This window comes from Megalops cyprinoides, chromosome 4 (genome assembly GCF_013368585.1).
Source record: "Megalops cyprinoides isolate fMegCyp1 chromosome 4, fMegCyp1.pri, whole genome shotgun sequence".
Classification (NCBI taxonomy): domain Eukaryota; kingdom Metazoa; phylum Chordata; class Actinopteri; order Elopiformes; family Megalopidae; genus Megalops; species Megalops cyprinoides.
This window is the reverse complement of record NC_050586.1, coordinates 42,485,851-42,512,363: the sequence shown is the minus strand read 5'-3', so window position 1 is coordinate 42,512,363 and position 26,513 is coordinate 42,485,851. Positions and strand designations below refer to the sequence as shown.

General features: G+C 40.5%; 1 protein-coding gene across 1 annotated transcript in view; it reads left to right on the top strand.

The window, feature by feature from the left end:
* adamtsl2 (ADAMTS-like 2) overlaps positions 1-26,513 on the top strand; it is a 138,468-nt gene that overhangs the window by 20,629 nt on the left and 91,326 nt on the right. Inside the window, exons 11-13 of the mRNA XM_036526959.1 lie at positions 9,911-10,283; positions 13,146-13,249; positions 13,556-13,682. Of these exons, the coding sequence (XP_036382852.1) occupies positions 9,911-10,283; positions 13,146-13,249; positions 13,556-13,682 (604 nt within the window). The remainder of the gene's footprint in view (positions 1-9,910; positions 10,284-13,145; positions 13,250-13,555; positions 13,683-26,513) is intronic.

Below are 26,513 nucleotides of genomic sequence, written 5' to 3'. Positions count from 1 at the left end.
CTCTAACAAGTCAGTTTGCCAGCAGCTGTTGATAGGTAGCTAATGTAAGCAAGCTAAAGTGGTCAAAACTGCCAAACCCACACTTCGCTATCTTTCACTGGTCACTATTATTAGGTAACTATGTGAGTGTTGACATCTTCAAACTAGGTAGCTAATGTTAGTTAGCTAACAGAACAAGCTCATCGTAAAGTAGTAACATTTCTAATATTAAATTCATAAAAAATATGAAACTTCAGTTATTATTAAGCATTTCCCATTTTATGCATAATAAATAGGGGTGTGCAAAAACATCTTTTTTTTTATTAATTGTTTTTTGAAATTTGCCCAATTCGATATCGATCTGTAAAATTTATGGATCGATCTTTTAGGCTAATATGCATTATTTCCGGTTTTCTAGGTTCATTTCCGAAATGGTTAAACATAGCCAAAGAATTAAATAGACTTAACGTTTAACGACCTGCGAACGCATAGAGGAAAACCTGTTACATCAATTTTTTTTTTACTATGATACGACCTCTCAGTGTTCACCATGGCTAACCTTACGGTCGCACGGACGACACAGGAGAGAAACAAAGCGACTGGCTGCCATTCATTTTCAATGACAGTTGGCGATTTACAGCAACAAGAGACAAGTGGCCACTGCAAAGCCAACTAAATGGGGCTAAAATAGACTAGACTCGAGGTCTGGTTTCTGCAAATACTGGGCGATACGACAGGAACTATACCCATGTGTTACTCAAATAAAAAGATTTTGGTATACAGCCATGCATCGCATAATGTCCATGATGCGTTCTGTGAAATAGGACGTTATGTGATTTGGACATTATGCCAACACCATACTTTATACTTGCGAAACCTATATGTAATAGGCACAAGATTGGATGCTGCTGCTTACAAGTCGAAGCATACACTGTTATACGGTAAGCTTTTTAATTGTAAGTATGCAAAGTTCACATTAAAATGATAGAAATTACAGTACAGTACAAAGGCTACATAAGACATTAGCATAGGCGTTTATTATGACTATTAAGACATATGTATTACGGTATACTATGTACTGTACCATTATACGCCTGGCAGCGCAATCGCTTTATTTCCATGAGACATGAGATAGACGTGTTGTGTGTGGGAAGCATTGCCTTCACTATGTCTGGTTACGTCCACTACGTCCCGTTTTGCAATTGGGATTTTTAAACTTTATTATAACCTTATGGGATTACGGACATATATGCGAATGACTGGCGCATGACTGTACAAGCCTTTGGCCTTTTCTTTAGTGATTTTCACAATTTCCAGTGACTCTGCATTTGTAAATTCATGTTCCCTTTAGAGCTTTTTAAACATCTCTCCAAATATGGAAAGCTGCTATATAGTATTTCATATCTCATTCTTATCGAATCGATATCGATTCGGAATCGGAATCAAATCGAATCGGATGGGCCTTTTTCACGTAAAGACGGTGACCTTCCGGTCTGAGCCAACAGGGGGTATCTTTACTTCCGGTTGGCCATCTTCCCTATTGCTAGCGAACTGACAATGGCACAGTCAAGAAGCAAGAGGTGGTGTTGTGTACCTTTGTGTACAAACAGCAAACAAAAACAGCCCTATTTAAGCTTTCACGCTTTTCCCCATGATGGGGACTGCAAGAGACAGGAGTGTACTGAGAAAGAAATTTAGCCCTGGACTTATCCGCTAGGACCATCCCAGGGTGGGGGGTGGGGGGATTATATTTGGCTGCTATTCTCAAGTTCTGTCTACAACTGGGACTACCTCTTAATTAGTTAATGTGCATGGACCTTACAAACAATTATATTCTTCTGAATATATGTCGCATAGCAAATTTTATATCATCGTGGTTAATGCAGCTAGCTAGGTAGGTACGTACATCAGCGGTCCTGAAGTTCTCTTTAACCCGCGAGGTATCTAGCTAGCTAGCTAGGTTGCTTGCCTTGATAATGGCAAACAGCTAACATTGAAAACCTGTCTCGTGTTATTTAGCGTTACTTAAAAAAAAACTGCGGTGACAATGCAATATTTTACTTAGGTTAGATGAACGCATTGTTGGTAAGCTTACGCAACTAAGCTCTTGCTGAACTAATTGTGTCATGACTTTGTCAGTGTCAAAGTAAAGGTTTATATACGAACGTGTGTCATTGAAAACTGCTGTGCAACATGCCTTAACAGTGAAAGCATTTGTAGCAAGTTTTAGTTAAACCCCTACCTGTATAGACCAGTGCTCTAGGTTTGGAGGGAGGTGGTAATGATTAGATTGACACAAGGTGAAAGAAGATTAGCCGGCTTTACTATGAATGCAAAATGATGTTATTAAATTGTCACATACAAACACTGAACTACAATATGGATACATTCACATAGATCAATATGTTTTTACAATGTACAATGCAACAAGGTTGTTTTTTCAATATCTTTTCTTTGGTTTGGGTGCACCCGTAAAATAAAAGAGATAAAGGAATGAATTTTTAAAAATGTAAACAAAGTCCCCAAAAATAAATAAATAAATAAATAAAGGCCTTCTCAGTCCTACCGCGGTGTGCAATAGTATAAAGGAAAAATTCTCCCCGCCGTCATCCGGGCCTTGGCCGTTTTCTTCTGCATGCAATTAACATCTTCCAGGATGGCTCGCCATCTCATGAAGATCTTCACAATCAAACCTCCAAATCTCTTGTATGAACCAAAATAATAAAAAAAGACCTGACCTGTACATATAAAACAGGCAGTGAATTGTTTGTTACATTAAAACATACATAACTATTATGTATATTATCCTTAATAAAATTCTATTTCTGTAATGTTTCAAGTTGTTTCCATTGCAAGATAGGGTTCAAAGGTTCTAACATTCTCACATCTCACAAGTTTAACACTCAATAAAATACTATTCTTTTTCTTTCACGATAATCCAATTCACTGTATGTTACCATTGTTGTCTACTGCAAACACAGGTAAATATTTGAAATACTCACAACATTACATTAATTAAATAACTAATAAAATGTCTTTCTCTCCATATATTACAGTTCACTGTACTAAACTGCACAGCTTTAGAATGAAATACGTATGCGCTGCTTCAGAACTAAATGCGCATATTCAAGTTTTTAATACGAACCGAGTATCACATGAAAATAAACACATTCAATTAGAAATAACTGTAATATCAATTGATAAACATACTAATGACAAACGTATAAACATTGACCACGTTTCATAACTTAATCATCATACTTGGACAATGTACGTCAGCTAGCCTTTAGCTGCGTCAGGGCAATGGTCTCTGATTCAGTGTCACTACTACTAGCAACCTAGCTTCCACTCGCGGTTTAAACAGTACTGAAAAACTCAGCAAATAAAATAAAACACAGTTTAATTTCTTTCAGGTCAGTCTGATGAAATAAACTGTCAAATACCTAAACGTAAACCACTGTCTAGTTTTAATTTATATTAACGAAACCAATGCAGCAGTATCTAATAGCATGTAGCATCCTAGCATTTATACGCGAATTATACAATAAAACTTACCAAATAAAATCTTTTTACAGTTCAGTTCAACCTATTAGTCAGTCAAATTGGTGAAGTGGGGTGGGTTTCTGAGGTAAACTGAGGCTAATTTAACTGGTAGTTAAATTTAGTATCAGCTTTCTCTGGGTTCAAAATCATAAGTATCTCTCCCTCTTCAGGGAAAAGCAGCCTGAGCAGTTCACACCGCGCGCTCTCGCTCAGCTGATAATTGAGGCGGGGCTTCCTGCCCAAGCTCCCGTTTCATTGGCAAGCATGAGACTGGTATAACTCCCACTATTAACCCGTTAGGGGGTTACACATTCATGAAATTATGGTATCTTGTTATTGAAATAAACGTTCGCTTCGCAGTCCTCCCAATTCAACCATTTCATCAGATGATAGGCACACAGAGAGGGCCGGAAAAGAGACAGACAGGGCAGGTAAAAACTTTATGGATTTTTTGACGGTCCACCGGCCCACCGGGATTTGTTCCGGTATGCCCGATGGCCAGTACACCACTGGCAAGAGAGTATGGATTCAAGCCATCAAGAGAGAGGAAGGCCCGCTGTTTAACGTCTGTGATGACACAGTTGTTTGTAGTATGCACTTTCGCAGCGACAACCTGTTTACAACTAGTGGTCTAAACAGAATTTAAAAAGATGCAGTGCCTTGTATTTTTCCATTGGTCTCTGACAGAACCCCAGCCAGGAAGTCTGTTTATGACAGATCGATTGAAAGACTGTTTGATGTTTGTCCAGTCAAAACTTGCTGTGGTCGAGAAAACGTTGACGTTGCTAGTGTTGCTAGCCAAAGCATCTCCTTCAACAGACAATAATTTATTCAGCGCTCTTGTTCCTTTTGCCCCCAAACAGATTCAGTGTTATCTTCACTACACCTCCAGTTTGTGTGGCTCCTCATTCTTTTTAAGTGACCTGTAGCACCGTGCTTGTTTTGTGACACTACTGTCTACTACGTCAGACACTATACCAAAATGAACATGCAAGTAACAAACATGAATGAATATTAAACTATCATGACATATGTTATGACAATGAACAATTGGACAATTTCATTACACAGCTTTATTGAAGTGCATTTACAAGCTACTAGGTGGCTTGATCTAACGTTAGCCATCTCCCTGTAGCTAGCTGACATTATCTTCATAATTAAAGATAAACTGTTCATGGAACAGTTTATATCCCGGCTCCTGTTTGGAGCGTTTTGTTTTGCAATATATATCTACCGTTTCAGCAACCTGTGACAGTCAGAATTTTGGCAGATTTGCCAAAGATCTGGAGAACATCAGAGAAACACACACATCTTCACCGAAGGTAGGCATTGTTGACCGGAAGTAACTTTACCCCTGTTGCTTTCCAATATGGTGGCGCGAAAAAGGCCTATTGAATGGAATCGTTAGCTTGTGAATCGGAATCAAATCGAAACTGGGCATCTATGCCAGTACCCAGCCCTAATAATAAAGTCATGTGTAGCAGAGCTTCATGTGTTGCATGCTGCTGACACCTCTAACACTAACTCTTAAATATTGATTAAATAAGTGGTGGAGGGTACTGAGTTACAGTTCAAAGAAGGATTATTTGTCTTTGCTAGCAAATTTAGGTAGCTCGTTTGCTAGCTAGCTAACTTATTCACTTACCTAGCATAAGGTATACCGTTATGGCTACTAATCCAAAATAAAAGAGATGGATATCCCACTCTGAGGAAACAAAATTAAATATTGATTGCTAACAATCAAGTTATGTAATTGGTGTGCTTCCTAGTAAAAACACCCCTGGATAAATATGAAATGCGGAATGAAAGTAATTGCAAGTAACATGAAAATAGCTCATCAAGCTAGCAAGCTAGATTTAGCTAGCTGTCTGAAAATAAATTATGTTAGCAATCAAGCAAAAAATCACCCACTCCCAGCCTACTGTCTAGTAAGCTCTCAGTTCATTCAGTCATTTTACTGTCTGTTTTTTTTTTTTATTTTATTTTTTTACATTGGTAGTTAACAGCAAGTTTAGAGTTTCACTGAATGAAGGGACTTTATTTTGATTCACTGAAATAGCCATAAATATATCCTCACTGTTCATCCTTGATTTTCAACCTACAGCCTTGGGAGCAAAATTTCAAGGGTTAAATGGCCTGCACTCACCCCAATGCCTTTATCGATTGGTTAGTGAAACTGATTAATATTATGAAAAAAAAAAAACAAAAACAATCCAAATTTTAAACTGGAAAAGCTATTTTTGTAACAAGACAGGATTTACATTGACCTCATCCTAGTTTACATAGATCATTTCACTCTGTATGCCCCCAACAAATTTGCTTCTAACAATATATGGGGGAAGGTCATCAGCCATAGCAACAGTAACTATTTACCTTCAGAGGACACCATGTTGAGGCCAACTACTTCTTCTGAGCTAAAAGACAGATCAGCGTAGGGTAGAACAATGACAAATTGGAGGACAATGGCAAAAGAGGACATGCTTTTTTAATTATTAAACCTCTGTACTATTTTAGGTCACAGTAGTTGACCTAATAATATTTCACCTAACAGTAGACCTAATAATAGTTTAATCCACCATTTTAAAAGCATGAATGAACTTATAAAAATAAGTCACCTGTGTACCTCACTAAGCCATCCACCTGACCCAATGAGTTATCTAGCTACCAAGGCAACTGGCTAAAAATGGGATTTGTTAGGTAATGTAGTTGATTTGCAAGGTATCTATCTCACTACCTAGCTAATGAGACCAGACAAATATAACATTTCCGAAATAGTGAACAATTTGGCCAGATAGTGAGCTAACTGACAAAAATAAATAAAATTAGCTAGTTTGCAATCTAGGTGCCAATTAGCCCACCAACTAATTAGTTAGTTAATGAGCAGACTGGTTGTATATTATCTTAATAAATATTAGCTTAATATTATTAAATAGCTGAACCCCTCAGGGTAGTGTGAGGTTCATTTCTCCCTTATCTTCAGTCCATCATTAGACCATACAGACCAGAACAAGCCACTGTGCTCCACCTTGTCAGGATGCTTGACTGTGCTCACTCATAATTATGTATCTCAGTCGCATCTTCTGTCCATCTTGGCCCCTATGTGGTGTAATGAGCTTCCTGTTGCCGTCAGAACAGCTGAATTCCTAACCACATTGTCACAGACTCAACCACCTTGTAAAACTGTGCCTCAGTTTGTTGTAGTTTTTCATTCTAACAATAATGGAGATACTGTGTTTCACTGACATGTTGAATCATGTATGTAACCTCCCCACCCAGTGTTAAGCTAATACACACCAGTTACATATACACAGGTGGTAATCCTACCAGAGATAGCTTAAAAATGCATGGGAGGAGCAAAGGTGGGATGTACCAGAAATATACTCCTTGTCTAGGATGTTGCTTAGGTCACTGGGACACCTCAGGTAGCTTTGATGTAGCTATACTGCTACAGTGAACCTTAACTCCATGCATAAACATATTTTGACTCATGAGCCCCCACTTTGAGCACCTAACTCAAAGAATAAAATGCGATGATTTAACCTGTAGTGGCCCCTTTAAGGCTATACTATGCAGGCAATAACTTTACCCCTCAACAGTACTGAGAATTTCAGTTACCATTCAATGTAACAAAAAAATAAATAAAATAATTCAATATACGTCATGAACAGACAGGCAATGTGTATCTTTAGCAACAACCGTGGCATTTATTTAAACACCATTGGATAATGTCATGCGTAACTTTAGAGGAAAAAAAAACAATACAACAACACATCCGGGTTTTTTTATCCTCTGTTCGTGGTACTATATGTTGGCGCGCATGGTGGAGCTCATGGGAATCCTCGTCGTATGCAAATGATCCGGACCTGCGTGAAGTTGGCACCCTAAGTATTAAAAGTTCGAAATGGCATTACTGTTCGTTTGTGCCGTAAAAAATTTCGTTTGTGCTGCTATGCTTTTTTTAGCAAATTATATTGTATGTGCTGTGACGTCACTCAGCACCCCAACCTCCTCCGAATTGCTCCAAAATGGTCTCATTCGTTTGTGCCGTAAAAATTTGCGTTTGTGCTGCTATGGATTTGTAGATATAAACATTGTATTTTTGGGCGATGACGTCACCCAACACCGCAACCTTCTCCGAATTGCTCCTAAATGGTCACGTCACAATGGTACGTTTGTGCTGGTTTGTGCCATGATAATTTTCGTTCGTGCGGTCATACTTTGGATAAACACTGTACTTCATGGCAAAAATTCTGTAACGTTTTACTGGTTGGTGCCCTTAAAAAAAACTTTGGCATTATTTCTTGATAGGCCTACACAGAGCGCTTCAATGCCAAGAGCAATAACATTACACGGGATCCCAGTAAACTTACGTTGCAGCGCTATTTGGAAATATCCAACACTTAAAAATGACAAGCACTTGTAGCTATTTTTTAAGCCAGCTAATTACTTACAAGGCCTGAGTTGCATTTGCTAATTAGCTGGTTAACGTTAGTTACATAGTAGCCATAGTATCTAAAAAACCATAGCAGCACAAACGAAAATTTTTTACGGCACAAACGAACAGTAATACCATTTCGAACTTTTTAAATACTTGGGGTGCCAACTTCACACAGGTATGAACCGGTTACCTTTGTCGTCGCGACGAAACAGAATACAGATGCTGGGAGCGTCCCGAATGGAGGCAGTCCCTTCTGACTGACGTGTGAGGCGTCGTCGTACAGATGGCGTCCTCGTGGCCAGGTCCTCTCGTCTTCAACAGCGGCTGTGAATAGTTCGGCTACGAGCAGCCAGCAGCACTTTACCAGTGCAGAATCCGTCCTCCACGGCCGAATCGAAACAAAGATAAATAATGCTGGACGTCTCCACTACAGTCCCGGAACGACACTTAAAACTTAACTCTAAATAAAAAAAAAACAAAACGACGTTAGCTGAAAGGCTTAGCCCAGGCTACATTACGCTCTACACTCCGTGTAGCTGTGCTAACTGCTAACTGCGATTACTCAGAACACCATCTGACAATAGAAGTTCGTTCATTTCAGGCTAAAAACAGCAATGCATTAGAAGTATGTAAAACCTAATAATAATAATATCACATTTCCAAGGGTGTTACATGTACATATCATTGTTTTTTTTATACACAATCCATGCTGTTTTTTTAAAAAAAAAAAAAAAAAAAAAACATTTTGCACATTGGAGGTTGCTTGGGATAAGAGCATCTGCTAGATCACCAAAAGGAAATGTAAATGTATCCATCATAGTATTTTATGCAAAGGGCACACAATTCTTTTCACCTGGCTACAATAACCAGATGAACCAATTGGCTGAATGTGAGTACTGTAACGTGTTCAATGATGTAATTGCAGCAGGAAATTTAAGGAGGAAACAGCAATTTAACGTTAAAAAATATAGCAAATGCTAACTGAAAACTATGAGAAGCTTAATAACGCTAATGAAAACGAACCATAACGTAACACGTACGCTATATAGCATAAAATAAGTTACGTGCGAAAGGGTTAATAGCACAATATAAAACATCAGTCTTTTCACAGAGTATAAGTACACACACACACCTGTATAAAAATGCATTGGGTTCCTCAAAATTCCATGGCACACTTCACTTTGCCTCATGGCACACCGGTTGAGAACCACTGCTCTATCATTAACTAGTTGAAGTACTGAATATTTTCAGATTTTCAAACAAAATGTAATATTGCACAAAGGAAACCTGAGTAAACACAAAATACAGTATTTTAATAACTATTTTCACTTAAGGAACAAAATAGACAACATATACCCAAAAACCCCCAAGTGAAAAAGTAAATGCTCCCATAAACCCAATACCTGGTTGGACCAGCTTTAATGGCACTAACTGCGACTAAACACTTCCTACACTTCCTACGAGCCTTGCACATCTCTGTAGAGGAATCTTGGCCCACTCTTTTTTGCAGAACTGCTTCAGCTTGGACAGATTGGTAGGTCTTCAAGCATGAACTATTCTTTACAGGTCCTGCCACATCATCTCTATTAAATTCAAGACTTTGATTAGGCCGTTCCAAAACTTCAATTTTGATTCTTTTTAGCCACTCAGATATGGACTTGCTTCTGTGTTTTGAATCATTGTCCTGCTGAATGAATGAAATAATGATCTAAAAACTATTTTGTGTTTTCTCAGTTTTCCCTTGTCTAATAATAAATTTTATTTGATGATACGAAACCATTCAGCGAGAGAAACATGCAATAAATAAGGAAATCAGGAAGGGGGCAAATACTTTTTCACGCCACTGTATACAGTATATGTCCCTGTTATTGTAAATACAACATATAACAGTACCTTCTGCTCTCTTTCTCTCCACCTCTCTTTCTCATTCACTTTTTGGTGACTGTGTAGAGGGGAACAGCAGCCGCTCAGGCAATGTGGGTGTCCATGTGTTCCCTGCAGCCCACGTGCCCTCTGAGGAGATGCCAGGCTCTGAAAACCTCATTTGGAGTGTGCTATTTCAGGAGCGCAGTGTCTCAGAGGAGCTACTTATTAACATCTCCACCAACCAACTTTTCAGGCAGAGGGAGGGGGTGTATTCCACTGAAACAGGGCCATTGGAACTGGACTATGCCAGCCTGCAGCAAAGAACCCCATTTCCCCTCAATGGCTCATTGCAGGAGCTCGCTATGGGTCGGCATCGCAATGACACTGGTGACCTCTTTTTCTCTAACAAGACAGTGTTACATAGCCTGAGAAGCAGCAACCGGACCAATCGGACCAGGTACTGAAACCCAGAGATAACCTAATACTTCTGCCTGACCTATTACAAGTGTCCTTTATGACTTCTCCTACTTGTCACAAACTGTCCCCTTTCAGACAAGGAGATCATTTGCAAGGAGATAGGATCAGAACACAGGCTTTGTTTTTGATCAGTAAGAATAGTCCTGGTTATTTAGATATGTTTAATTGTTGGACTTATTGGACAGATAAAATGCCTCAGATGGGACAGCCCCTGCTCTGGGAATGGAATGTACTCCAGGCTTAAAATTCATTCTTGTGCTCTCTGAGACATTTAAAAATCGCAGAGGAGACGGCCAAGCTGAGGGTTGGCTGGTTTGCATTCCTTCATATTTATAATTCATACTGGCTTTCCTATGCTGTGTCAAAACAACACTTCGCCAGTTCTGCAGCCAGACATCATAAAACTCGTCCCATGACAGATCGTCCTTACCCTAGAGGAAAAGAAACAGAGTGGAGAGAACAAGATGTTTTTGCTGTTCAAAATATAATAAAAATAACAACATATAATTATTCAGGTTCTTTACAGTTTGTCTGGTCATTATTAATGCATTTCCCATGGCTGTGCTCTCTCGAGTACTACAATATAGATAAACACAGCTTTACATAAGTATTTCATATACCACAGCCAGACTCAAGCTTTTTCATTATTGCTAAAGCTCATACACATGGAAAAAGGTGGCACCATTGGCTAAATGGACCATTGGATGAAAGGTGTATTCAAAGACATGACTTTTTTTTTTTTTTAAATTCTTATTCTTCTCCTTTTTCAAACTGATGTTTTTTTTAGAAGTAATTAGCAGTTACATCTGGCATTTCATTATGGAGTGACAATACAAAGAGCCCTAGGTAATGTTTTTGCAAGCCCTGAGAATTGTAGTACACTTGCATCTCTAGACTTTGTAACAAACCCCAACCTTTGCATGGCTAATCAAGTTTGTCACATCATCACACTTTTCCAAGCTCCTGCAGGTTTGCACTGAAGCATGCCAGTATGAACCCTTCTGTAACTTCACCCACAGCCAACAGCTATTTAACACACTAGGCATCTCTACTACTGTATCTTTCTGTCTGTAGAAAAATGCAGAATATTTCTGTATAGTTTGAAAGTTATGAAATACACACACACTATATATGCATATAATAAAATAAAAAAATAAAAACATTTCCTTACCAATTGTAAAATAAGGCTGACAACATTTGTGAACACATACACTCAGTGACCATTTTATTAGGTACACCTCCTTAATACTGGGTAGGACCCCCCTTTGCCCCCTGAACGGCCTGAATTCTTCATGGCATGGACTCAACAAGGTGCTGGAAACATTATTTAGAGATTCTGCTCCATGCTGACATGATGGCATCACGCTGTTGCTGAAGATTTCTTGGCTGCACATTCAAGCTGTGAATGTCCTATTCCACCACATCCCAAAGGTGCTCTATTGGATTGAGATCTGGTGACTGTGGAGGCCACTGGAGTTCACTGAACTCATTGTCATGTTCCTGGAACCAGTTTGAGATGACGTGTGCTTTGTGGCATGGTGCGTTATCCTGCTGGAAGTAGCTATTAGAAAATTGGTAGACCGTGGTCATAAAGGGATGCACATGGTCAGCAGCAATACTCAGGTAGACTGTGGCATTTAAACAATGCTCAGTTGTATTAAGGTGCCTAATGTGTGCCAAGAAAAGGTTCCCCACACCATTACACCACCACTTCCAGCCTGAACCGTTGACACAAGGCAGGACAGATCCATGGATTCATGTTGTTTACGCCAAATTCTGACCCTACCATCTGCATGTTGAGCCAGAAATTGAGATTCGTCAGACCAGGCAATGTTTTTTTTCCAATCGTCTACCATCCAGTTTTGGTGAGCCTGTACCTACTGTAGCCTCAATTTCCTGTTCTTAGCTGACAGGAGTGGAACCTGGAGGGGTCTTGTGCTGCTGTAGCCCATCTACCTCAATGTTCGATGTGTTGTATATTCAGAAATGCTTTTCTGCATAGCACTGTTGTAACGTGTGGTTATTTAGGTTACTGTCACCTTCCTGTCAGCCTAGGCCAGTCTGGCCATTCGCCTCTGACCCCTGTCATTAACAAGGCGTTTTCTCCCACAGGACTGCCGCTCACTGGATGTTTTTTATTTTTCGCACCATTCTCTATACACTCTAGAGGCTGTTGTGCATGAAAATCCTAGGAGATCAGCAGTTTCTAAGATACTCAAACCACCCCATCTGGCACGAACAATCATCCCACGGTCAAAGTCAAATCAGATTTCCTACCCATTCTGATGTTTGGTCTGAACAGCAACTGAACCTCTTGACTATGTCTTTGTGATTTTATGCAATGAGTTGCTGCCAGATGATTGGCTGATTAGATATTTGCATCAAAGAGCAGGTGCACAGGTGTACCTAATAAAGTGGTTACTGAATGTATTTCTTCGTCAAACACTTACATATTGCTCAGTTGTTGGGGTAGGGAAAGTTGCGCAACTCATCAGGTTGCTTTGATCAGATGATATCAGTGAGAAAAGTGCCAAATCCTCAAACTGGCACTTGCCATCCTGTGGTGCACTATGGAGCTTGTAGTTCATAAAATAGCCATTAATGTTTTCCCATGCCTTGCTTCTTAAGTATTTTTTTCACCATGTATTTACTGCAATTTCAAAATTTCTTTTTGAAAGGACAGTCACTAATCTATACAAGCTTACATTTGGGCCAATATAGCAAATGGTTTTAATGAAATGTTCAATTAGCCAGTCACATGCTTCCCTGCAACTTTGAGGTCTCACAGATCCGTTTGCTTACTGGGACTGGTGTGGTCATGGTATTGTGTATTTGTCCACAGGAATCATCAGAAGTTTTTGCAGAAGCACTTCAGACTGAGTGCTGCCGACATGTATCGCTGGAAGCTGTCATCTCAGGAACCCTGCAGCATGACATGCTCTATAGGTAAATCACTGACAAAGACACAGACAAGGAGATACAACAGACACAAATACAGAGAGGGATGAATTTCCTCCACCTGATAGGTTGCTACATTTATGTAAAATTATGTTAAAGAAAGCACTGTCAGTTCTCAAGCCTGGGAAAACATAGACCACAGGCACACAGGTAATAATTCTTAAGAGTGGATAAGATTTGCTCAAGAGTAAATAAGGTTTGCTCAAGCATGGATAAGGTTTGCACAAGCGTGGATAAGGTTTGCTCAAGAGTGGACATGGTTTGATCTGTCTCTTTTGCTGACTTGGATGGCAGGTGTGGCCAAGTCTTTTGCCATGTGTGTGCGCTATGATGGAGCAGAAGTGGACGACATGTATTGTGATGCCCTGACTCGCCCTGAACCTGTTCATGATTTCTGTATTGGCCGAGAATGTCAACCCAGGTAAGCACTGCCAGAACTCTACCATTTCAAAATGGGGATGCAACTGCTATACAATTACACAATGCCAGGATCCATAACAATACAATATCACACAAAACCATGAAATGAGAGTTTGATGTAAAGCACAGTATTGTAGTGCCCCCCAGAGTGAGGAAGTTGACTACACCACCCCTTGGTTTATCTGGAGCAAAGGGAAGCTCCATTTCAGTGTAGCAGGCAGGGTCAGACTGGGAACAAAATTCTGCCCCGGCAATTTTCATCTGGACCGGCCCCATTTTTCCCCAACATACGCACCGCAATAACAGGCTATTTATAACATAGGCTAAGCAATAGATATTAAGTTGGCAGCCGCTGTTGTAATTGTTAACATTATTTATTATTTAATATTTAAGCAATGAATAAGAATAGACTAGCATGTCATAGGCGGTGAAAAGACGTCTCATCAGTGCGCTCTTCTCTGCCATCCTGTCGATTATTCCATCAGTGTTCAAAGCCATAAGAATGTCTTTTTCTGTAGCCATAAGAATGAACGCCTCATGCTCTTGTGATGTAGTGCTCCTATTTTTGAAGAATTTTAAAGTTGAAAACCTGCTTTTGCATGCCACTTGCGTAACGGAAAGGGTCAGGAGGAATTTGTATCCCACTCCAATAAGGTCGTAGGTATCAGTCAATAAACTGTATCGACGGAGGCCCAGGTGGCAGCATATTGGGTAGTTTTTGCATGATGAGCAAGACTTATTCACCAGATCCCATTCTTTTTCACCTTGTCCCTGCCCATTTCCATATGAAAAGGCTTGGGGAGTAACGGAATACATGTAACGGCGTTACGTAATTAGGATACAAAAACAGTTAACTGTATTCTGTTACAGAAAAAAGACGTAATCAGATTACCGGTACATTTCGTAAAAATGGGAATTATTAGCAGGATTACAATTTTAAAATACATTTTAAAATAAAGAACGATATACAACCATGCACATGCGCACACATTACAACATTTAAGGAGTCTCACACCACCACTCTGGTCTGGAGTGAAACCACAGGCAATCTTACAGTTGCCAATTCATTATCATGGCCTCTAGTGAAAAAAAAATGCTCTCACTGGGTGGAAATTTCGCCATTAATTTGTCTTTAAAGCAGAAAAGGGGAACAACATCACAGTACAGTTCAAGTTATGCCTTACAGCTGTGAAAATGATGTCATCATCAAAGGGCTCGACACATAATTTTAAGGAACAAATATAGGTAAGACTAACCGCTAATGTTAACTACACAGAAATCCAGTTAGCTAAAGTTAACGTTAACATTTGATAGTTAGTAAAGTGCTTGAAAGCTAAATTAGCTAGCTAGCTACTTGCACATTCAACTGAAAAGTACAAATACTACCTTACAAAGACAAATCTAGCTAGCTAGCTACAATACAAACGATACAATAAGCGTAACTAGCTAGCTACTATCACATTCCGCTGACAAATACAAATATCACCTTGCAAACAAACACATAGCTAGTTTAGCTAGCTACAGTAAAAAAAAAAAAACAAAGAAAGAAAGCTAGATTGCTTGCTAGCTCATTTGGCTTTCGCGCACTTTCCTCAGCTGTCATATTACTAATATCTCGCTAGCTATCAAACTAATACAGTCTCATCACGTCTCTTGTGACCAAATGGTTAATTTTACCACAGACACTGCAAGCAACCTGTTCTGACAACTTTAGTACTCTTAGCTAGGTAGCTAGCTACCAAATTAACATTATAGTTAGTAAATTTGCTTACTTACCGCCAGTGTGCGAAATACCCGGTGGCAATCAGGGGGTCCCCTACCCATACCTGCCAACATTTAGGTTTCAAAATACGGGAGGTTTTTTCGGCGGGGGGCGTTGGATGGTAAATAATTGTATGTAGTGTGTAGATTGTGTTTCATAGACGATCTGGCAGCTTGGGTAACGTCAGACAAACATGCAAAACTTACGGATCCGTGTATGACGATTAATCATAATAAAGATCGCCATGGAAATTACGGGAGTTTATCGGGAGAAACAACAAAACAGGAGGGCGCTTGGAGATGGCTTTTGACTCATTGCAATGAAAAGCAAATACATTATTTTGTGTTTACATCCCACTTTGTACAAAAAATTATATCAGCCGTGTTGGAGACAATGCAGAAATTTGCTGTGATTTCAAAACCGGATTACTCGACAAGGCAGTGGCGTAACAACTTCACAACGGGCCCGGGTGCGACACTATGCCAACGGGCCCTATACCATCGTCATTTGCCGCGTCAATATCTCTCAATCTGTTACTTTATGCACGTCCCAAATCTGTTGTTTTCGTTGCCATTTTACTCCTCTGATGCGCGCTCCCCAGCCATAGTTAACACACACTTAATATAATGGAACTGGTGTCTACACTGTTTTTAGGAAGCGCAGGGATACTGACTAATACACGTGCAACACACATTGAGGGTTACAACATCCTTTAATAAGCCAGATATAGTTTTTGATACAAGTGCGAATTACAGCAAATAGAACAAAAATGATAGCCTATTATTTCCAATAATAATATAAAAAAGAAGCTGAAAACTAACAATACCAGTTCAAAAGTAATTGGGTTAATTACAACACCATGTGCAAACTCGTTCAATTTTACTGCAATGAAATAAAAGGTGTATTTTAAATGCAACATAACCCAACCCATAACATGCCTGATTCACTGTTTGAGTGGCATTCTACGAGCCTTGTGTTGAGCAAAATCTTCAACAATTTCTGCAATGTCCAAATCCCTGGCTCTGACATTTTCGATGGACAGGATAGCTAACCCACTCAGCCTCTCCTGCCCCATGCTGCTCCTTAGGTAGGTCTTGATGAGTTTGAGTTTTGAAAAAGATCGCTCAGCTGTTGCTACAGTCACAGGGAACAAGAGAAGAGCAGTACACACCTCGCCAAATGTGGATGTCACGCAGTGATTATCCACAATCAGCATTTTGGCCAGTTCTAGAACTGATGACTGCTTAGAAATCTCTGTTTTAAAGCAGGACCTGAATGACAGGAGTTGTGCCAGAAATGTTGGTGCAGTGTCCCTGTTATAGTGGTCAGACAGACATTTAACCTTTTTAAAGAACTCATCATCCCCTAGGAGTTGAAGGGTCATGGGGTGTAAGGCATCAAACAGATGAGAGGTTGTCCGCATACTTGTAAATCTTTGGGAGAGCTGGCAGATTTTGATATCAAGATTGGCATTATGATTATCAAGATTGGCATTGAAAATGTTCACTCTGAAATACGCTTCTGCATCGGATAAACAGACATCTTCCGATAGCTCATCAAAGTGACGCTTCACCCTCTTTACTCTCACATTTTCAAAACTGGTTTGAGCCCCCCATTTGTTCGTGAGCATCTGCGCTGTAGTCTTGGCCTGATCAAAAGCACCCCGGTAGTCAGACAAGATCTGTATAGTATTCTCCAGCAATTCCGCTGCCTTATGTAAATCTGTGTCTGTATTTTGGAGTATTTTAGACACTACATTCATGTTTTCTAATACCTTAGTCTGGAGAACTACTAGAAAAATGAAACTAAATTTCTCCATTGATTTCCTCAACCCATCAGCTTCATCGCATTCATCCTTTTTGTCACTCGTCAGCACTATTTTTGTCAGTGCTTTCATTACATCCAGATACCTGTACCGTATGGCACTGAGGGACTCATATCTGGAAGACCAGCGAGTAGGGCATAATCACTTCAGAGTCATGTCTGGGTGAGCGGAGCAGTCTGTCCTAATCATGTCAGTGAGCATGGCCCACCTTTTAATGCTGTGCGCAAAGAATGTATAGATGTGCTCTATAGTGTTATAAAAGTGTTCCATCTCTGGAATGTTTTTTACAGCATCGTTTAGCACCAAGTTCAAGTTGTGCGCTGCACAGTGAACATAGGTCGCAAGCAGCTCCTTCTCCCTAATCCTGGCCTGCACTCCCGAATAAATCCCACTCATGTTGGCCGCTCCGTCATAGCCTGTTCATGACATTTCGACATGTCAAGGCAATTTCTGGTAATGCTGTCAAGAACTTTATTTGCCAATTAGCTTGCAAATGTATCTGCCATCTCCAAAAAACCCACAAAAGACTCAATTACCTGTATATCGATGGCTTTGTCCGTTGCATCTCTTACTGTTGTCACATATCTGTACACTTGGCTAAGTTGGTCACGCTTGGCCAGATCTTGTGTAGTGTCCATTATGACAGAAAAAAACAGTGCTTCATTTATATCAACTGTGATGTCCTGTTGAACTCGCTGCGACAAAATGTAATTTAGCTCATTCTGAATGGCGGGGCTGAGGTATTTAACCAAGCCCTCGGGTCGTCTAATCAAATCTTGCAGCACAGGATCACAGCGTGCCAGCAGCACAATTATAGCAAGGAAATTCCCACTATTTGGCTGTCCCAATACCTCCCTATGCCCCGTGAAAACAATGTTACAAGAGGCCAGAGTTAAAGTAACATTTACTATGCGCTCCAGCACTCTTCTCCAAAAGACTGCTGCGTTACGTACTTCCCTCTCCAACTGCGCATCGATGGTGCCATGGAGTTTCCATTGCTCAAATACAACACAGGCTCCGACATGTGCCTGAGAGGACTCGTGGCATTCAATTCTTTGGGATAAATGCCGCCAATCCCTAACTCCATTCACCCAGGCATCGTTATTATGGGGCGAACCGCAGTCCCCAGACAGTTCACAGTATGCACAATCCAATTTTCCAATTTTGGTTAGTAGCAAAGCTACGAGGCAATTTCATACCGGCCTTTGTGGTCATGTGATAAAACGCTTCAGAGAAACAATGATTGTGCTGATTTTTAGGGAAAGGACCTTTAGGTTTACAAGAGCCAGTAGTGAGAATATATCTTTTTACAGAAGTGTCCAAGACATTTTCATCAAAATGCCCCCTGTCTGTGGGGTAAGACTGTCCTCCTGCTCCTGTCCTGTCCTGCTCCTGTTCTGTATCACTGGCTGTCTCTGTCACCTCAATCTGGTCCTGACCACTGTCTTCTTCGGTCTGGCCACCTGCACTGACTCCATCTGAACTGCCGGCTTCTGACTCTATCTCCGATTGATACGGCCTGCAACCAAACAAGATTTTTTTGTAAAGTATTGTAAATAATTAATGATCTACTGCCATAGTAGGCCACCCTATGATTAGTATCTTTGATCTGATGTTAGACACGCTAGTGTAATGTTTATCTATAGTGCTAGCCTAGCCTTAGCCATTTCTGACTTGGGCTACTCATCCTTCAGCTAATTTCCCCAACTTGTTGTCTAAGCCTACTAGAGGATTGATGAATTTTATGACGTATTGAAGGTCATGTTTAACATAGCCTTATCATAGCATGACGTTATTTCTAGTCCTGAGATTAGCCTACCTGCTGCTTTTGGGATGGGCGTCATCCGTAGTCGAATCATTTCCACCACACCTCACTAAAAATCCAAATGACGCTAATTTCGGCAGCTTTGCCACCCTTTCCTCCTGTTTTTTGCATTCTTGATGCTTCCTGCAGCCACTTTTATGTTTGTACAGCATGGCACAGCCCTTTTTAGATGACGTTGGGAATCAACCCGCGCAACTAACGTAAGCTATGGAATCAACAACAAACCTATATTACCCAGAAATCCTTGCTCTACCTCACTCGCAGTATGACCCAAGAAAATAAGAAAATATTACTTTCATTTAGTATTTTTTCTATTTGAGAGCTAAATTATTTCATGCTTTAAGACTACAGTTTTGTTGAAAGTTGCTAATGGCCAGCTGATGATGAAAACCATTAGGTGAAACCATGACTGAGAAGTGTTCACTATTTGTAGGAATACCGGAGGGACATATACGATATCATCAATCACAATGTAAAGCATAATTCAATATTGATCTCAGCGCGAGATAAATACAGATTGTCAGAAAATTTGATTGTAACATGTGTCACGATTGTGGGCCCTCTCGGCACGGGCCCCTCATCCCCCCGGGCCCAAGTGCGATTGCATTCTATGCACTCCCTATAGTTACGCCAGTGCGACAAGGCTTCGTCACACAGAAAAATATAGTAGGCCTATAATCGGAAAGGGTAAGTTCTGCTGTTTATTTTGATATGCGGTACATATCCCCCCCCCCCCCCCCACCAATTTTTGCTGTTGAGGCTTTCAGGGGTGAATCAAGGGGTTTCGGACCCCCAAGATCCCCGTATTTCGCACACTGGTTACCGCTATTAATCTAATCTAATTAAGTGGCAAGTAATCACAAAAAAGCTTTCTCTTAAATTCAAATGTTTCACATTATAGCTTTCTTGTGTTACAAAATTTAAATTACAAAACGGAGCTACATTTAGTTAAGTCGATTTAAATTACTGAGAACTTTTAGGTTAGGTTGAGCGCAATAAACAATAACGTTTAGAACACAGACCTCACAAAAGCTGTGATGTGTCATGAGCATTTAATGTAATTTAAATTGATAAATACTATCCTTGTTAATTAAACAATCTCACGTTGTAGCTTTCGCAAGCACACAAACTACAGACAATCTGCGCTGTTTCGTGAGCGTAACTAATTACGCCATTGGTGTTGATCATTCTGTGAATTATTTGTTTTATTGTTAATCAAGTAGGAGAACAGTAGAGGAACAGGTTGAAAGTAACGATAGATAAGGTAGTGTTCGGGCTTCCCCTGTTTCCAACTCACCAGCTGCCACGGGGCTGTTCCAACATCAAGTGGGCTGCAACCGGCAGGTCAATTTTTTCTTCCCCACAATTTTTTTCCCCCACATTGCTGGTGGCCTTGCAGCCCACTAGGTGGCAGATTTTCCAGATTTGCTAGATTGCCAGTCCGAGCCTGGTATCAGGCACTAAGAAACTAAGAAAAATAATAACAATGTAAAGGCTGGAGATAAAAGCATTTATTAAAAGCAGTGGGGTAATGCCGCTGGGTGGTGAGCAGCTTCTACAGCAGTCCTTGCACTGACCAGACCACAGGAGGCAACTGGGTAATCAAACGTGATATTCACAGAAGACAGGGCACAATTCTAGGTACAGAACGTGTCACTGATAAAAGGCAGCAAAATTAGAGTTAGAGCTGGATAATAATAATAACTAAATTTTTGTGCATTTTCTGAAGAAAATGTGATGTGCAGTTGCCTATTTGCATTATTGACAGTACATACGAATTTGTGTGCATTGGAGTCGCTGTCTCCCTCCCGACTCCGTCTGTGTGTGGCGCTAATTTGAAGCCTGAGAGAAAGGAATGTGTACAGGTGATTTAGAGTTGAAACTGAACTTGGCGACTATTTCAGCTCATATCTCAAAAACCGTTCATCACAGCACTGAACCAAAAATGAACAGAACATAATCTACACAAGTGTACCTCTATTTTGATGTATAATTTATTCATGTAGAGCCAGAATTCACAGAGATATGGCTGTTCGAAAAATCTGTAACGGAAGAGTGCGGGCCTTCTAGGTGCACTCTAAAATCCTATCTTTTATAACGGAGGTAAAATTATAGCACTTTTTAAAAATATTGTTAAAACTATACCACTATGAATTTACTACAAGCACACCAATGGTGAACAAACTGGTCAATTTAGTGTTGGTTTGGGTGGTTGGTTTAAGCTGAATTAAAGCTAGAAATAGAATAAACAACTAGATTTGTGAGCATTTTCTGAAGAAAATGCAATGTGTGGTGGCCTGTGTGCATTACTGAGCAGACGCGCTATTCAAGTTGCTGTGTGAGAGCCAGAATTCATGGAGAACAGGAGTTAAAAAAGTTGTAAAAGATGTAACTCGCCAAACATTTCAACTCATAATTCAAAAACTGTTCATCACAGCACTGAAACAAAGACATTGTGAGAATCTGCACAAGTGTACCTCTGTTTTGATGATAATTTATGCCTGTAGAGCCAGAATTCGCGGGCATACGGCTGTTTAAATCTAATGTTCTAATAATGCTCTCTTCTAATGTTATGAAAGGACGGTCTTTGTCTAATATAACCTGTCTGGTCACAGTGTATGATATTGGGCAAAATGGACTCGAGACGTCTTGCAAGTGCTTTCGCAAGAATTTTAATTTCTGTATTTAAAAGACTGATAGGGTTAAACAAGCTACAAAGTAGTGGATTTTTATCTGATTTCAATATTAGTGAGATGGATGCTTGCCGTAGGGAAGGTGGGAGAATGCCTTTGTCAGATGAATCGCTGAACATGGCTAAGAGAGAGAGTTTTAGAAATTTTTTTATGGAATTCAATAGGGAACCTGGTGATTTGCCCATCTGTATTGACTGCACGGCTTGTATTAATTCCTTTTCAGAGAGTGTGGCTTCCAGTTTTTCCCTTATCTCTTCAGTTATTGTGGGAATGGGTAGATGCTCAAAAAATGGTCCATTGCGGTTCTTTCTGAGGGGAATTCAGAGTTATACAACTGGGAGTAGTAATCTCTTGCACTGATTCTCAATCCTGCTCCTGGGGCCCCCCTGCTCTGCACGTTTTCCATCTTTCCCTGCTCTACCTACCTGACTGAACTCATCAGTGGCACTTTTGATTAGCTGACCACACCTGATTTAATCAAGCAGCAAGGATAGATAGAAAATATGCAGGACAGGGGGGCTCCAGGAGTAGGATTGAGAAACACTGCAATAAAGCAATCATTCCAGATTCCAATGGGATCTGTTATAATTTCGTTAGCAGTTGATTGAATATGTAATATGATGTTCTGGGCTGACTGTTGTTTTAGTTTAAGGGCTAGAAGTTTACTTGTTTTGTCACCATGTACAAAAAAGGACTGACGAGATTTCAGGAGGGACTTTTCAGCTTGATGTGTAGAGAGAAGATTAAATTCAGATTGAAGTTTCAGCCTTTCTTTATAGGTGTCTGGATTAGGGAAAGTGGCATAGGAGGCATCAAGATGAAGGATTTAATTTGATAGTTCTTCCAATCTACTCCGACACTGCTTACTAATAAACGAAGTATGTAAGTGAAATAGGAATACATTAAAAGAAAAAAAAACAACAAATTAAACACTACTGAAACAGAAAACCCACATAAGATACATGCAACTCATTAATACCCCAGGTCAAATACTGCATCTCTCTTCCTACTAACTACTCGGAGAGAGCTCCATAATTAAAGTAATAACTGGAGAAGGTCCAATGGCATAACAGTTAGGGATGTTAATAATTAACCGTTTAGCTATTAACGACAATAAGAATTTTGTCCGATTAATACCGTCAGTTAAACAGTTTATATATATACATATGGACAAAAGTATTTGGCCACACCTGTTTTTCAGGGTTTGGGCTAGGCCCCTTATCTCCAGTGAAGGGCAATCTTAATGCTTCAGCATACCAAGATATTTTGGACAATGCTATGCTTCCAACTTTGTAGCAACAGTTTGGGGAAGGCCCTTTTCCATTCTATTCCAACATGACTGTGCCCCAGTGCACAAAGCAACGACTATAAAGACATGGTTTGATGGGTTCAGTGTGGAAGAACTTGACTGGCCCGCACAGAGCCCTGACCTCAACCCCATCGAGCACCTTTGGGATGAACTGGAATGGAGATTGCGAGCCAGGCCTTCTCGTCCAACATCAGTGCCTGACCTCATAAATGCTCTACAGAATGAATGGGCACAAATTCCCACAGAAACACTCCAAAATCTTGTGGAAAGCCTTCCAAGAAGAGTGGAAGCTGTTATAGCTGCAAAAGGGGGACCAACTCCATATTAAAGTATATGTATTTGAATACATTGTCATTAGAGTCCCTGTTGGTGTAATGGTCAGGCATCCGAATACTTTTGTCCATATAGTGTGTATATATATATATATATATATATATATATATATATATATATATAGCTACTGGGCTATATCGAGCCTAATTACCAAATCCCATCAAGACAGACTATTACCCATCGAATTGAAGCCCGTTTTGCAGAGAAAAAAAAGAGCATAAAACGCAACTTACTAGCACCAAGTTCGTGGCTCTTACAACCGACTGCTGGATGGTGTTAAGGTTAAATCGGCCGTCCTGCTAACACAGAGTATGCCAGGCAGACACACAGCTGAAAACCTCACAGCTAAACTAATTGATGCGGTGGAGACTTGGGGACTTACTGGGAAAGTGTCTGCATGTGTCCACGACAATGCACGCAGCATCGTGGCTGCTAACTCTCCCGGACAGCTGAACTGGGAGTCAGTTGCCTGTTTTGCGCATACACTGCACCTGCCGGTAAATGGTGGATTTAATGTGTTTGTGCATTGGGTTATCGTTGCAGCTGAGCAGCTTGTCAGGCATTTCAGCCACAGCACCCCTGCATGCAAGGCACTGGTGGCCAAACAAGAACAAATGAAACTTCGGAAACACCAGCTCATACGGTCATGCAAAACTAGGTGGAACTCTGCGCTGGAGGATTCAATGTGTGTTTTCGTCTGGCTACAATTTGCTGTTTATTTTAAGTTATAAAATAGTTTCTTACACGGGAGATCTAGGCTATTATGCCGGTTCTGCACATGTAAAAATAAACTCCTTCTTATGAGAAAAAAAAAATTGTTGTATTGGTATTTTTAATGGGTCACAGACACTTGTCCATTCTAAATACATTTTAACCTTGTCGGTCAATGGTTAATGGGCGTCGGCTATCGGACAGAAAAAAAAAATTCAAAATGAGCATCCCTAATAACAGTGTAAAAACACGCTTCACATAAGAACATATCATGGTCCGTCTGGCAGGTGTTATTGGGCTAAAGCAGTTTGCAAGGACAAGAAGCTCAAGGAAGGATCATCAAGAGTTTAAACAGAGCAGGATATATATAAAATAATAAACTTATCACTACGGAGCCCCCGAAGTGCCAGAAGCCGACACTCCTCCATCCCGTGCGCACAGGACAGCCCCCTCTCTGTGAATTCCCCCCCAACAACTGCATCACGCTCACAAGGGAACATGCCGCGTGCAAACGACAGCCACCCTGGGGGCAACCAAAGACAGCCCCCACACTGACAGGAAGACACACCACACACGCAAGACACACCCCGCACCCACAGGAAAACATCCCGTGCACAGAATGATTACGTAAACATTCCTCCGTGAGCAGGTGACGCACCCTGTGCGCACAACACATGCCCCCACCAGCACGAGAACTGCCCCCATGCACACACAAGACAGCCACCCTGCGCGCACCGCACACCCCTCCGTGGGCATAGCACAACCACCCAGAGAACACATGAACCGCCCAGCAGGCACCACGCAGCCACCCCACGTGCACAAGTCAAAAATAAAGTAATTAATGAATCATAAAAAGCAGCTTAAATGTAGTGTATAGAACTAATTAGAACACTTAACTAGTTAGCATGGAGTCAGTGAACAATGACAGAGAAAACATTAACAAACTAGGCTATGAAACAGTTTAGCATATAGGCACAACTATACACAACATTTAATGTTACCTCCATGGACTTGAGGGACCTTTCCCGAAGTGTCCTTCACAGGATCAGTCACATTGGTCACTGCGATAATGTCCTACCTGCCCAGCGTAGGATTGATCACTTTATTGAAGTAATCAGTGGCTTCATTGGGAGAGTTGAAGTTGAGCAACGCACCATTGAAGGTCAGATGTAGTCAGCAGGGGTACAGTGGTCAGAACTTGACTCCAGCTCCGTGGAGAGCCGACTTCACCGGCTTGAACTGTTCGCGACGCTTCTTCAGCTCCGTTGAAAAATCAGGGAAGATAAGAATTTTTTTGCCCTTGTAGCGAAGCTCTCTGGATTCCTGTGACAGCCGCAGAATCTCCTCTTTGACTTGGACGCGAAGAAAGCACACTATAGTCTGGGGGGTGCACCTGGGGTGGTGGGTCTGGGTGCAGGGGTTCTGTGTACCCACTCGATCTCCACTGGGTGAGTGAGTTTGTTGCCGAACAGCTTTGAGAAGAATGATGTCATGAAGCTGGAGGGTCTAGGCTGCTCGCTGTTCTCAGGTACGCCAAGTACACGTAGGTTGTTTCTCCGCGATCAGGTCGTTGACTTTGTATCGCAAGGCCTCCTTGGCTGCTTTCAGTGACTGACACCGACATTAGTTATTGAGTCATTCCTCCACTGTATTCAGAGATGATTCAACAACTTGGATTTTGGTGCTGTGCATTGATATGGTGGCTTTGAGGGTTGCAGTAGAAGAGCAAATTTCTGCCAGGAGCTCTGATCATAACGAGGCAATCCACGGAAAGTTGCATTAGAGCTGGGGTTAGCTCAGTGCTAGCCATCTTGTTAGCTGCGCTAGCCCCCACACAAACTTCATCCATATTGATATTATTGCGCTTGTTTTTTGGCATTTTGTTGAGTACAGAATTTGTGTATAGTGTATAGCGTATACTAGGCTAATTGCTTAACTGTAGTCTGACTTTCTTATCAATAAAACAAAAGAATTGTATGGAGCAACTCCTGAACATGTTTTACTCCTCCACTCTCATACCGGAAGTCAGAGAAATATATTTTTAAATCAAGTCAAGTTTATGATAAGAAAATTGTAGTTTTACACCTCATTTTGAAAATAACTAAAATTAAAATAATTTCTCTTTGTTTTAATTGGCCAGGCTACTCCCATTTGTTATAGATGGATAAAATAATTTTTGTGGTAAATGCGTTTTTGGAATTTTCTGACTTGTTTTAATTGATACGTTTTTTAAAGAGAATGAATGCCAGAACACTAAAATTAATTTAACAATACAGCCAGTACAGCTTTTTCTTTTTTTTGCATTTTTTGGCCTGTGATACCATTCAGATATTGTGCATAGATTTTGAATGTCGTGCATTCAAATACATTGTAT